This window comes from Sapajus apella, unplaced genomic scaffold (genome assembly GCF_009761245.1).
Source record: "Sapajus apella isolate SASKATOON/1434 unplaced genomic scaffold, GSC_monkey_1.0 scaffold110, whole genome shotgun sequence".
NCBI lineage: Eukaryota > Metazoa > Chordata > Mammalia > Primates > Cebidae > Sapajus > Sapajus apella.
In genome coordinates this window covers 14,661-28,763 of record NW_022437050.1, presented here as the reverse complement: position 1 = coordinate 28,763, position 14,103 = coordinate 14,661, and the positions used below count along the sequence as shown (strand labels likewise).

At 46.5% G+C, this 14,103-nt stretch overlaps 1 protein-coding gene across 8 annotated transcripts in view; it reads right to left on the bottom strand.

Moving 5' to 3' along the window:
* PWWP2A (PWWP domain containing 2A) overlaps window positions 1–13,435 on the bottom strand; it is a 52,943-nt gene extending 39,508 nt beyond the window's left edge. The window contains exons 1-2 of one of the 8 annotated variants that reach the window (XM_032259532.1): window positions 12,792–12,820; window positions 896–965 (exon numbers count right to left, since the gene is read on the bottom strand). Coding sequence is in view for 3 of the 8 variants with exons in the window: in XM_032259527.1 (XP_032115418.1) it covers window positions 12,792–13,375 (584 nt within the window). In the remaining 5 variants the exon portion in view is untranslated. Of the gene's footprint in view, window positions 1–895; window positions 966–2,318; window positions 2,338–10,379; window positions 10,607–11,526; window positions 11,680–12,791 lie in introns of those variants that run through there. The other 7 variants (XM_032259530.1, XM_032259531.1, XM_032259527.1 and 4 more) reach the window with 7 other exon arrangements.
* Window positions 13,436–14,103: the final 668 nt, after the last annotated feature.

The window sequence follows — 14,103 nt, the reverse complement described above, 5'->3', positions numbered from 1 at the left end:
CCACCTAAAAAAAAAAAAAAAAAAAGAGAGAAAAAGAAAAAAAAAGAAATCCCAAGTCCAATAAAACATGCCTGGTATAGTTTGTTTATAACACATCTAGTTAGTGTATAAAATCTGCTTTTAAGTTTTATTTTTAATTCTATAATTTGTTACAGGATTCTTTATTTTTTCTTTTATTTTTATTTTTCTAGAGTAGTTTCTCCATAGACAGAGCAGGGCTACCCCCTCGGCATAGTGGCCCAGAGGATTCTTTTTTTTTTTTTTTTTTTTTTTGAGACGGAGTTTCGCTCTTGTTACCCAGGCTGGAGTGCAATGGCGCGATCTCGGCTCACCGCAACCTCCGCCTCCTGGGTTCAGGCAATTCTCCTACCTCAGCCTCCTGAGTAGCTGGGATTACAGGCACGCGCCACCATGCCCAGCTAATTTTTTGTAGTTTTAGTAGAGATGGAGTTTCACCATGTTGACCAGGATGGTCTCGATCTCTTGACCTCGTGATCCACCCGCCTCGGCCTCCCAAAGTGCTGGGATTACAGGCTTGAGCCACCGCGCCCGGCCAGAGGATTCTTTAGACTCAGAATGAAACCAGGTTTAATGCCCAATAATAATAACTTCTGAAAAATATCATATTAATGCAACATGTAATGGAAGAACTCACTCTCAACACATTGCACAGTAGTGGGCGTCCTAAAGTTGTGTGGCTCAGAGAGTGATTGGCACCTGCCTCTTCTCTGTTTCACTGTGTAAAGCCTTTATTGACATCGTGGCATATAAGCAGAATAATCACCAAAAAATATTACTTTTAATGTACCATAACACAATCATTCAAGCATACTGCTTGAGGGCCTAAGTTCTCAACCTGGACACTGTAGTATAAGCTACTGATACCACTACTCACTGCTTCACCAGAATGGCTGTATATTTTTCCCACCAAAAGTAGGGCTATTGCACCATACGTTTCATGGTCTCTGTAAAGAAAAGAAATCATTGTCTTGGTTTATATTTCCTCAAAAAACAAGCAAATTTTCTACAAACTGCTTTTAAGAACTTAGTGAAAACTGAAGTTTCCTAAGGAAATCATTAATTATTTTTAATGCAACAGTACCCCCATATACACACACAAAGTTGGTAATTGTAAAAACATCAATTCTGAAAAAGCTAGTTACATCCTTTAATAAACATGCACCACAAAATTAAAATGCACAAGCATTTTTTTAAGAGATGGGGTCTCACTATGTTGCCAAGGCTGATTCAAACTCCAGGGTTCAAGCGATCCTCTGCCTCAACCTCCCAAACTGCTGGGATTACAGGCAAGAGCCACCATGCCCAGCCACACAGTTTTTATTTATTTATTGTTTTCTTGAGACAGAGTCTCATTCTGTTACCCAGGCTGGAGTGCAGTGGCACGATCTTCGCTCACTGCAACCTCTGCCTGCCAGGTTCATGCAATTCTCATGCCTCAGCCTCCTGAGTAGCTAGGATTACAGGTGCACACAACCACGCCTGGCTAATTTTTGTATTTTTAGTAGATGGCATCTCGCCACATTGGCCACGCTGGTCTCAAACTCCTGACCTTAAGTGATCCAACCATTCAGCCTCCCTAAGTGCTAGGATTATAGGCATGAGCCACACTGCACCCAGCCAAACAAGCATTTTCAAGCACATTTACTTCATGATTCCTTATTTCATGTGATGCCCGCCCCGTCACAAAAAAAAAAAAATGATTCAGAAAGACCTTTCAGGATTTTTACTTTTTTTTCACCTGCCATTCAAAAGCTTCTACAAGGAGGTTTTTTTTGTTGTTTTTTTTTGTTTTTTTTTTTGAGACGGAGTTTCACTCTTGTTACCCAGGCTGGAGTGCAATGGCGCGATCTCGGCTCACCGCAACCTCCGCCTCCTGGGTTCAGGCAATTCTCCTGCCTCAACCTCCTCAATAGCTGGGATTAAAGGCACGCGCCACCATGCCCAGCTAATGTTTTATATTTTTAGTAGAGACGGGGTTTCACCATGTTGACCAGGATGGTCTCGATCTCTTGACCTCGTGATCCACCCGCCTCGGCCTCCCAAAGTGCTGGGATTACAGGCTTGAGCCACCGCGCCCAGCTGCAAGGAGATTTTTAAGGATTTCCCAGTGGCTTTATAACTATGAGGAGTGAAGAACTATGTTTTCAGAAGCCTGGGCTGAAGGCTTTTGCTCTTTTCAAATTGTCTTGAGTGGTTCAATTTTCTTATGTCTGCAATTACTAAACTTGCGGCTGTGTTTAAGGGATAGGCCTAAAAGTTTGCCAGCAAGTAGGATATCCATAATCATTTCTACTGACCCAAAACAAGGAGAGGCTTTTAAGAGAGGCCCTGATAAGGCTGTGGTTCTTGTCCTTTCCGTTTGCTCTTGAGGGAAAAGAAGTTTTTTTTTTTTTTTTTTGAGACGGAGTTTCGCTTTCATTACCCAGGCTGGAGTGCAATGGCGCGATCTCGGCTCACCGCAACCTCCGCCTCCTGGGTTCAGGCAATTCTCCTGCCTCAGCCTCCTGAGTAGCTGGGATTACAGGCACGTGCCACCATGCCCAGCTAATTTTTTGTATTTTTAGTAGAGACGGGGTTTCACCATGTTGACCAGGATGGTCTCGATCTCTTGACCTCGTGATCCACCCGTCTCGGCCTCCCAAAGTGCTGGGATTACAGGCTTGAGCCACCACGCCCGGCCGGAAAACTGAACAGTCTTGAGCTTTTTTTTCTTTTTGAGACAGAGTCTTACTCTGTCACCCAGGCTGGAGTGCAGTGGCACAATCTCAGCTCACTGCAGCCTTCACCTCTCGGGTTCCAGTGATTCTCTTGCCTCAGCCTCCTGAGTAGCTGGGATTACAGCCACCAGGCCTGGCTAATTTTTGTACTGTTAGTAGAGGTGGGGTTTCCCCATGTTGGTCAGGCTGGTCTCAAACTCCTGCCCTCAACTGATCCACCTGCCTCAACCTCCTAAGGTGCTAGGATTACAGATGTGAGGCACCATGACTGGCCAAAGATGTGACATTTTAACAGTGACTGAATATTTGATGATATAAAAGAATTACTGCTATTATTTCAAGTAATAATGATAGTAAGATTGTCATTTTTAAAGTGCTTATCTTGGGCCGGGTGCAGCGGCTTAACGTATCCGTAATCCCAGCACTTTGGGAGGCCAAGGCAGGTGGATCACCTGAGACCAGCCTGGTCAACATGGTAAAACCCCAGATCTACTAAAAATACAAAAAATTAGCCAGGCATGGTAGCGTGCACCCATAGTCCCAGCTACTCTGGAGGCTGAGGCAGGAGAATCACTTGAACCCAGGAGGTAGAGGTTGCAGTAAGCCAAGATTGTGCCACTGCACTCCAGCGTGGGCGAGAGCCAGACAGCATCTCAAAAAAAAAAAGAAAAAAAAAAAGTTCAGCCGGGCACGGTGGCTCAAGCCTGTAATCCCAGCACTTTGGGAGGCCGAGGTGAGTGGATCACCAGGTCAAGAGATCGAGACCATCCTGGCCAACATGGTGAAACCCCCGTTTCTACTAAAAACACAAAAATTAGCTGGGTGTGGTGGCGTGTGCCTGTAGTCCCAGCTGCTCGGGAGGCTGAGGCAAGAGAATTGCTTGAACCTGGGGGCCGGAGGTTCCAGTGAGCCGAGATTGTGCCACTGCACTCCAGCCTGATGCCTGGCGATAGAGCGAGACTGTCTCGAAAAAAAAAAAAAAAAAAGGTCAACAAGGCCGCTGTGGTAGTGTAGCTCATGCCTGTAATCCCAGCACTTTGGGAGGCCGAGGCGGGAGGATCATCCAAGGTTGGGGGTTTGAGACCAGCCTGATCAACATGGAGAAACACCGTCTCTACTATAAAATATAAAATTACCCGGGTGTGATAGTGTATGCCTGTAATCCCAGCTACTCGAGAGGCTGAGACAGAAGAATCGCTTGAATTTCGGAGGCAGAGGTTGTGGTGAGCTAAGATCATGCCATTGCACTCCAGCCTGGGCAACAAGAGCAAAACTCTGTCTTAAAAAATGTTTTAGGCCGGGCGCGGTGGCTCAAGCCTGTAATCCCAGCACTTTGGGAGGCCGAGGCGGGTGGATCACAAGGTCAAGAGATCGAGACCATCCTGGTCAACATGGTGAAACCCCGTCTCTACTAAAACTACAAAAAATTAGCTGGGCATGGTGGCGTGTGCCTGTAGTCCCAGCTACTCAGGAGGCTGAGGCAGGAGAATTGCCTGAACCCAGGAGGCGGAGGTTGCGGTGAGCCGAGATCGCGCCATTGCACTCCGGCCTGGGTAACAAGAGTGAAACTCCATCTCAAAAAAAATTAATAAAAAAAAAATAAGTTTTAAAAAAAAAAAGGCTGGGTGTGGTGGCGCATGCCTGTAATCCGATTACTTTGGGAATCCAAGGTGGGCAGATCATCTGAGGTCAGGAGTTTTGAGACCAGCCTGGCCAACATGGTGAAATCCGTTTCTACTAAAAATACAAAAATTATCTACGCTTGGTGTTACAAGCCTGTAGTCCCAGCTACGCAGCAACCTGAGCAAGTCTCAAAAAAAAAAAAAAAAAAAAAAAAGTTCAACAAAAATATGACACAACCAATAATTTATATTTTGTCTAAAAATAATCATTTAAGCTGACTGCAGTGGCTCATGCCTGTAATACTAGCACTTTGGGAAGCTGAGGTGGGAGATTACTAGTGGCTTGAGGCCAGGAGGTTGCAATCAGCCTGGGTAACGTAGTAAGACCCAGTTTCTACAAATTTTTTTTAACTCGCCAAGCATAGCAGCATGAGCCTCTAGTCCCAGGTACATGGGAGGCTGAGGTGAGAGGATTGCTTGGGCCCAGGAGTTCAAGGCTGTAGTGAGCTATGATCATAACACTGCACTCCAGCCTCTGTGATAAAGTGAGATCCTGTCTCTAAACAAATAAATAAAATAATCGTAACAGTTTAGAATCCTGAAGGAATGCTTATTATATGTCAAAATTACAAAAGCTAAGATTAAGGACAAAAAGGGAACACGAAAACCCAAACGGAATTTGTAGGGTTAATTGATTATTCTCATCTGCTAGTATTTAGACTATTTTCATTAGACATTGCTAATGAGCTCAGAAGCAAGCAGGTAATTTAAACTAAGAGAGCTGGGTATAAAACAACAGTGGCCAGGTGCTATGGCTCATATCTGTAATCCCAACAATTTGAAAGGCCGAGGCGGGTGAGCCTGGGCAACATCGCGAAACCCTGTCTCCACCAAAAAGATGCAAATTAGCCAGGCATGGTGGCGTGCATCTGTAGTTGCAGCTACTTGGGAGGCTGACGTGGGAGGATTACTTGAGCCCAGGAGGTTGAGGCTGCAGTGCATGCCACTGCATTCTGGCTTGGGTAACAGAGCAAGACCCTCTCTCCAAAAAAAAAAAAAAAAAAAAAAACAGTGGAGGAGCACAGAGTAACTAGAGAATGCATGCTTCATTTAAAGGCATCCAGTGTTTTATTAGACGGAGTCTTGCTCTGTCGCCTGGGCTGGAGTATAATGGCATGGTCTCAGCTCACTGCAGCCTCCACCTCCCAGGTTCAAGCAATTCTTCTGCCTCAACCTCCTCCTGAGTAGCTGGGATTACAAGCACATGCCACCATGTCCGAATAATGTTTTGTATTTTTAGTAGAGACAGGGTTTCGCCATGTTAGCCAGGCTGGTCTTGAACTCCTGACATCAAGTGATGCACCCACCTCTGCCTCCCAAATTGCTGGGATTACAGGCATGAGCTACCACATCCGGCCAGGCATCCAGGCATACAATGCTAAAACAAAGTCTGACTTTCACCAGACACTAAATATATCCTTAAAAATATCCTCAAAATCACTGTATCATTTATGGGCCAAAGCAAACTACCTAGAAGAAAGGAGGATGTTAACAAACCAGTATAGTATAGGGAAAACCAGGCCACCTGGTCATTCTGTTCATTTTACATATAAATTGAGGCATAAAGATTGTTTGCTTGGCCGGGCGCGGTGGCTCAAGCCTGTAATCACAGCACTTTGGGAGGCCGAGGCGGGTGGATCACGAGGTCAAGAGATCAAGACCATCCTGGTCAATATGGTGAAACCCCGTCTCTACTAAAAATACAAAAAAAATTGGCTGGGCATGGTGGCGCGTGCCTGTAATCCCAGCTACCCAGGAGGCTGAGGCAGGAGAATTGCCTGAACCCAGGAGACGGAGGTTGCGGTGAGCCGAGATCGCGCCATTGCACTCCAGCCTGGGTAACAAGAGCGAAAACTCCGTCTCAAAAAAAAAAAAAAAAGATTGTTTGCTTGTATCTAAGTGAACTGCCCTAAGCTAAATGAATTAGCCTAAGAACTAGGAACTAGAGCTTAGTGAGGCACAATGATTTGCCCAAAGTCACAGTGCTAATAGGAGAGGCCAATACCAATACTAGAAATTAAAGCCCAAGCACCCTAACACTCTGTCCAGGTCAACAATTTATTATTTAGCACCACTTTGTTTTCTTTCTTGGGTTATATGTGTCCAGCTCCATTTTTTTCACAGAATGATTCTCCTCAAAAATGTGTTCTTCAACCAAATAAATCTGAAAATAATGCAAAAAATAATAACACAACAGGGAGGGGAAGAATTTCAGATGATTACAAAAGCAGACTCTTAGTCATCCACACACATATATTAAATCCTGTGTTCTAGACTCAAACATCTTTTCCACATAGTAGATAGCTCTTCCAATTTTACAAAGACATTTCTGTACCATGCATAACATCAGAACAAAATATGGAAGAAATTTATAAAAGCAATAACTAGCCCTTTTGAAGACTGAAGAAAAGCACAAATACATTTACACATTTAATCTCCCAAATGTTAATTCTTTTAACTGTCTCACTAGAGAGGCAAGAACCAAAACTTCAGAGCTTACTATGATTCCCCAGTATTCAGCTAAGGAACTAGAACTAGCTGAGTCTCCAGAGCCAGGTTTCATGGCTTTTACCCAACTAATGAATCTGCTTGGCTCCGACACCCATATCCTTTATATTATCCCCACACAGGCAACGAAATCAAGAGAAGCACTAACTTCCAGAAATATGCAATTCTTTACTTTCTACTTAAAATAAAACTTAGCAGCCCAACTAGCTTTCTAATATCCAAGTAGAAAAAGCAGAGGTTGCTGGCACGGTGCCTCACACCTGTTATCCCAGCACTTTGGGAGGCCGAGGCAGGCAGATCATGAGGTCAGGAGTTCGAGACTAGCCTGGCCAACATGGTGAGACCCCCATCTCTACCAAAAATAAAAAAATTAGCCAGACGTGGTGGTGGGTGCCTATAATCCCAGCTACTCAGGAGGCCAAGGCCCAAGAATCACTTGAACCCCGGAGGCAGAGGTTGTAGTGAGCTGAGATCACGCCGCTGTACTCCAGACTGGGTGACAGAGCGAGACTCCATCTCAAAAAAGAAAAAAGAAAAAGCAGAGATTTTAGAATGGGATCAACCTACATTTGAATCCTTGCTTTGCCACTTACAAGCTAACTGGCCAAACTAAATAAGCCTCCATTTCCTCCTGTGTAAATGAAAAAAAAAAAAACACTATCAAGGTTATAAAAAAACTAAAGCATGAGGTACAATGTCTGGCACATAATGGGCACTCAGTAGAAAGTTCATTATTTTTACCTAGAGGTTGAATTCAATGGCCAATTCAAATAAGATATTTTAAAGCAATTGATGAATATAGCCTTAGGAGAGTCCATATAAAGTATCTTGGCTGGATGCAGTGGCTCACGCCAGTAATCCCAACACTTTGGGAGCGTAGAAGTGGGAGGATCACTTGAGGCCAAGAATTCAGCCTGGCACGGGGGGCTCACACCTGTAATCCCAGCACTTAGGGAGGCCAAGGCAGGCGGATCACTTGACGTCAGGAGTCCAAGATGAGCTTGGCCAACATGGCAAAACCTAATTCTACTAGAATCACTTGAACCCTGGAGGCAGAGGTTGCAGTGAGCCAAGATCATGCCATTGCACTCCAACCTGGTCAACAGAGCAAGACTCCATCTCAAAAAAAGAAAAAGGAAAAAAAAAAAAAGATTTCAACCAGCCTGAGCAACATGGTGAGACTCCCATCTTTACAAAATATTAAAAAATTAGCCAGGTATGGCTGGGCAAAATGGCTCATGCCTATAATCCCAGCACTTTGGGAGGCCAAGGCAGGCAGTCAAGGGGTCGAGGCAGGCTGATCAGGAGGTCAGGAGATTGGGACCAGCCTGGTCAATATGGTGAAACCCTGTCTCTACTAAAAAATACAAAAAATTAGCCAGGTGTGGTGGCGAGGCCCGTAGTCCCAGCTACTCAGGAGGCTGAGGCAAGAGAATCGCTTGATCCTGGGAGGTGGAGGGTGCAGTGAGCCGAGATTGTACCGCTACACTCCAGCCTGGCTGACAGAGTGACACTGCATCTCAAAAAAAAAAAAAAATTATCCAGGCATGGTGGTATGGATTTGTAGTCCCAACTATTTGGGAGCCTGAGGTGGAAGAACACAGTGAGCTATGATTCCAGCACTGCACTCCAGCCTATGCAACACAGCGAGACCCTGTCTCTTAAAAACAAAAACAAAATAACCACTATCTCCAGGATCCATCAGTAAACCCCAAAATTTGCACATGAAAGTATGCAATCAGCCGGGTACGGTGGCTCACACCTGTAACCCCAGCACTTTGGGAGGCTGAGGCAGGCGGATCACCTGAGGTCCGGGGTTCGAAACCAGCCCTACCAAGCTGGAGAAACCCCATCTCTACTAAAAATACAAAAAAAAATTAGCCGCGCATGGTGGCACATGCCTGTAATCCCAGCTACTCGGGAGCCTGAGGCAGGAGAATCGCTTGAACCCAGGAGGTGGAGGTTGCAGTGAGCCGAGATCGTGCCACTGCCCTCCAGCCTGGGCAACAAAAGCAAAACTCCATCTCAATTTAAAAAAAAAAAAAAGTATGCAGTCAACATTAGTGCAAATTACAAAATATACTGACAGGTCCATTTTTCCAGATTAAACTGTAAAAAAAGGATATACAACTAGTCGATCATTAGTCCAATAATAATTCCTTGAATTGCTAAATTTTAGACTCACTATGTTTAATTTCCTTAACATTTCCACCACTTTTTTTTAAGACAGGGTCTTGCTCTGTCACCCAGGCTGGACTGTAGTGGCATGATCTCAGCTCACTGTAACCTCCACCTCCAAGGCTCAAGAGATCCTCCCACCTCAGCCTCCCAAGTAGCTGAGACCACAGGCACAAGCCACCATGGTGGCTTTGTATATATATAAATATATAAATTTAAAAATATATATATATAAATATATATACATAAAAAAAGCCACCATGGTGGCTTGTGCCTGTGGTCTCAGCTACTTGGGAGGCTGAGGTGGGAGGATCTTTATTTATATATCTATCTATCTATCTATCTATCTATATATACACACATACATATATATACATATATATATACACACACACATATACATATATATATACACACACACATACATATATATATAAAACCACCTAAGTTTCTACATATATGTGTGTGTATATATATTTTTTTATATATATGTATATACACACACACACACATATATATATATATATATTTTTGTAGATGCAGGGTTTCACCATGTTGCCCAGGCTCCTCTGGAACTCCTGGGCTCAAGTGATCTGCCTGCCTCAGCCTCCCAAAGCACTGGGATTACAGGCATAAGCCGCTGCGCCCAGCTACCATTTCCACAATTGATATCTCTCACATAATAAGCTTCTAGAGGTCAGGGGCTATATCTCATACATGTTATACTCAGAATATTAAAAAAAACCTTAAATTAAAAGTCTGATATGATTCCCTAGTGGCTTAATAAAAAGTACTTTAATAATAGGATCTATCCCAGCACTTTGGGAGGTGGGCAGATCACAAGGTCAGGCGTTCAAGACCAGCTTGGCCTAAATGGTGAAACCCTGTCTCTACTAAAAATACAAAAATTAGCCAGGCTTGGTGGTGGGCACCTGTAATCCCAGCAACTCAGGAGGCTTAGACAGAATTGCTTCAACCTGGGAGGCGGATGTTGCAGTGAGCTGAGATTACAGCACACTCCAGCCTGGGCAACACAGCGAGACTCCGTCTTGGAAAAAATAAATAAATAAATAATAGGTTCCTTTCACTCAGACTATTCAAATGAAAAAGGTTCATATTAGGAATAGCTCCTCCAGCAAAAGAAATTGCTGCTTATAAGCACTGTTAGCAAGAGACCAAAACTCAATTGCAATTCTCTACCAAAGAAAATTTTTAAAAAATAAAGCACTAACACAATGAGCACTTATCCATTCCATTTCCAAAAACAACTTACCTTCTGCACCTTCCTTTTGCAGATTTGAAATCCAGATTCTCACACAATCACTGGCCATCTCTTCTGTTTGATTCAATAGCATACACACTATTGAGTATCTCTCACTATTAAATACATCAATAGAAAGCACATTCACCTTATTCTGCTTTCTAATTATGAAAACAGAAGTGCAGGCCAGGTGCGGTGGCTCACGCCTGTAATTTCAGCACTTTGGGAGGCCGACACAGGAGGATCACTTGAGCCCAGGAGTCTGAGACCAGCCTGGGCAACACAGTGAGACCCTGTCTCTCTTCATTAAGTAAACAAACAAACAAATATAAACAGAAGTGCAAATGCCCTCATCCAAAATTATTATTATTTTTTGAGATGGTGTCTCGCTCTGTCACTAGGCTGGAGTGCAGTGGCACAATCTCAGCTCACCGCAACCTCCACCTCCTGGGTTCAAGCAATTCTCCTGCCTCAGTCTCCCAAGTAGCTGGGACTAAAGGTGCACACCACCACATCCAGCTAATTTTTGTATTTTTAGTAGAGACAGGGTTTCCCCATGTTGGCCAGGATGGTCTCAATCTCCTGACCTCGTGATCCGCCCGCCTCAGCCTCCCAAAGTGCTGGGATTACAGGCATGAGCCACCACGACCAGCCAAAATTATTTTTTAAGATACTTGAGATTAAATAATACAGAATAACTGCTCTCATCTTTCCCCCTAAAAACACCATACTTCAATATGAAATTTTAAATGGCTTTTTTCCCCAAATGGGAAAGGATTCCTGTGTCTTCATGGGAGAGTGAGCAGTTTAAGACTAAAACAGGCCGGGCGCGGTGGCTCAAGCCTGTAATCCCAGCACTTTGGGAGGCCGAGGCGGGTGGATCACGAGGTCAAGAGATCGAGACCATCCTGGTCAACACGGTGAAACCCCGTCTCTACTAAAAATACAAAAAATTAGCTGGGCATGGTGGTGCGTGCCTGTAGTCCCAGCTGCTCAGGAGGCTGAGGCAGGAGAATTGCCTGAACCCAGGAGGCGGAGGTTGCGGTGAGCCGAGATCGCGCCATTGCACTCCAGCCTGGGTAACAAGAGCGAAACTCCGTCTCAAAAAAAAAAAAAAGACTAAAACATACTAATAAGCCATTGCAAACAGGTGAGATACCATCAGAGTGTGTGCTGTTGCAGGAAACAGAATGGAAAGCCGTGAATGGGAGTCTCTGCACTTCATATCTGCAAAAGAAGAGAATAAAAAGGTTAACTTGGCCGGGCGCGGTGGCTCACACTGTAATCTCAGCAGTTTGGGAAGCAGAGGCGGGCAGATCACCAGGTCAGGAGTTCGAGACCAGCCTGACCAATATGGTGAAACCCCATCCCTACTAAAAATGCAAAAATTCGCTGGGCGTGGTGGTGGGCACCTGCAATCCCAGCTATTCAGGAGGCTGAGGCAGGAAAATCACTTGAACCTGAGAGGCGGAGGTTGCAGCGAGTCTAGATCGGCCACTGCACTCCAGCCTGGGCGACAGAGCAAGACTCCGACTCAAAAAAAAAAAAAAAAAAAAAAAGGTTAATTTAACTCCAGACTTAGATTCTCTTCCTGTTTAAAGCAGTGCCCCAAAACATTTTAAATCAAAAAATGAAAATGTGCTGGTTAAGCCAAGTTTGTAGATGAACTCAACCTTCTTGTCCTTAATACATAAACTGTATCCCCAGTGTTAAAAGTTATTTGAACATTTTTACGCTACACTACCTTGACATTAGAGGATTTAAAAAAAAAAAAATATCCAGTCTTTAAACTTTCCTTACAACTACCATTAAAATTAGCAAAATATGTTTCTCTATTGAACAGTTAACCTAACGGGAATGACTTCTAACCTAAGAATTACAGTTAAAAGGTTGATTTTAACAAATGCTCTTCCCTATGTTAGCAGTGACAGGTAACCTTTTGGGAACCCCAATGTACACACCCCTTTCTCCAACCGTGCTACAGTTAAACGTTAATTTTAGGACAAACAGACCAATGCCTCCTCGCAAGCAATGTCCACCCGCCCAGCATCCCGTTCTCTGCAAAAATCCATCTGCATTTTGCATTAACCCACTCGCCCCAGTGAGGGTGAGTCCAGGCCAAGTCGCAGAAGAACACCGGGCGTAAGGGATGAGACCTGCGAGCCCATCTGCACCCGCGCCCTCCCACCTGGTAGCACACCTGCCCCGCAGGCGCCCACCTGGGGCCGGGACCGCCCCCTCCCGGCCCCGCGCGACTGCCCCACTCGGAGCGCGTTCCACCCGCCGCGCAGGACCAGAGGGCGGTGCAAGCGGCGGGGCCCCGAGCAGCGGGGAAGCGAAGGCTCGGGGAAAGGGGGCCGCCCGGGGTTCGCTCCCTCCCTGGGGACCCGGCGGACCGCAGCGTGCTGGGGGCGGACGCGGTACCTTTTGGACAGGTCCATGAGGACCCCGGAGAAGAGCTTCTCCCCGAGGCGGAACGACACGACGAGCGCGTCCTCAATGATGTGGTCCAGCGTGACCCGCACCTCCGAGCCCGGAATCAGTTGCGACACCGTGGAGTCCCCGCCCGCCGGCGGCACGAGCGCCGGAGCTGCAGGCTGAGGCAGCGGCGGCTCCTCGCGCTCCTCAGGAGCCGGGGGCTGCTCCTGCGGCGGTGCAGAAGAAGGTGGAAGTTCGGGCCCTCCCTGAGGCGCGGCTACCGCCGACTCCGCCACCCGAATGGACAGTTTCTCCTCAGCCTCCAGCTCCGGCCCCGCCGCCTCCGGGCTGCGGGCGAGCTCCCCTGGTGGCGGCGGTGGCGGCGGGAGCGGCGGCTCGTCGGCCTGAGGAGCGGACTGTTGCCCGTCGGCCTCGCCATCCGGCACAGACGCTTCAGTGGCCGTGACCGGGAGGGGATCAGTGCCGGCCTCACTGCCGGGGATGGGCTCCATCTCCGGCTCGGCCTCGCCGGCGCCCCCCTCCCCGGGGGACGCTGCAGTCGCTGCCGCCTCTGCAGCCACGGCGGCCATTTTCTTCCTGGCTTCTCCCTCCTCCAACTCCGGCTGCAGCGGCGGTGGCGGCAGCGCTGCTTGGTTCCCTGGGCCTTCCCCTCCCTCCGCGAACACTTTCGTCCCGCCCTTTCCCTGATGCTCGTTTTTGGCACCTCGCCATTGGTTCCATGCTACAGCCCTCCCGCACTTTTGATATTTCATTGGCTAGGGGCGGACGTCTATCATCTACTCAGTCCATCCTTCCCAAGCAGACTAGGAACTTCTCATTGGCCAGATGTGTTGTCAAGTGTGGAATCTGAGTGGGGGAATAGGGGGCGGAATCAAAGGGGGCGGGGGAAGTCACAAAAGAGGAGCCATATACTCATCGCCTCTTCCTATTGGCTGGAGGAGGAAATAAAGTTTTATGGTTGGCCTACGCTCCTGCCCATTATCAGTCAGGTCTTCGGAGGTGGGAGAAAGGAGGGAATCGAGTAGCGTGCCACTTCTATCAAAGGCGGCGGAGGGGAGGAGTAACAAGGGGATGCGGGAAGTGAAACCGCTTCCCAGGAATCTCTGCGCAGAGATCCTTAGAATAAATGTTATTTCTAGGCGCGGACTTCTTGCGGCCGCGTGTGGGCACGACAGGCTTCTTTGGGAAAGACAACTAAAGTTTGAAATACAATCCTACAGACACTTTCTGAGTGCCTACTATGCTAGTCACTGCACTAGGTGCTGGGGTTTTACAATGTTCAAGACGTTCTCCATAA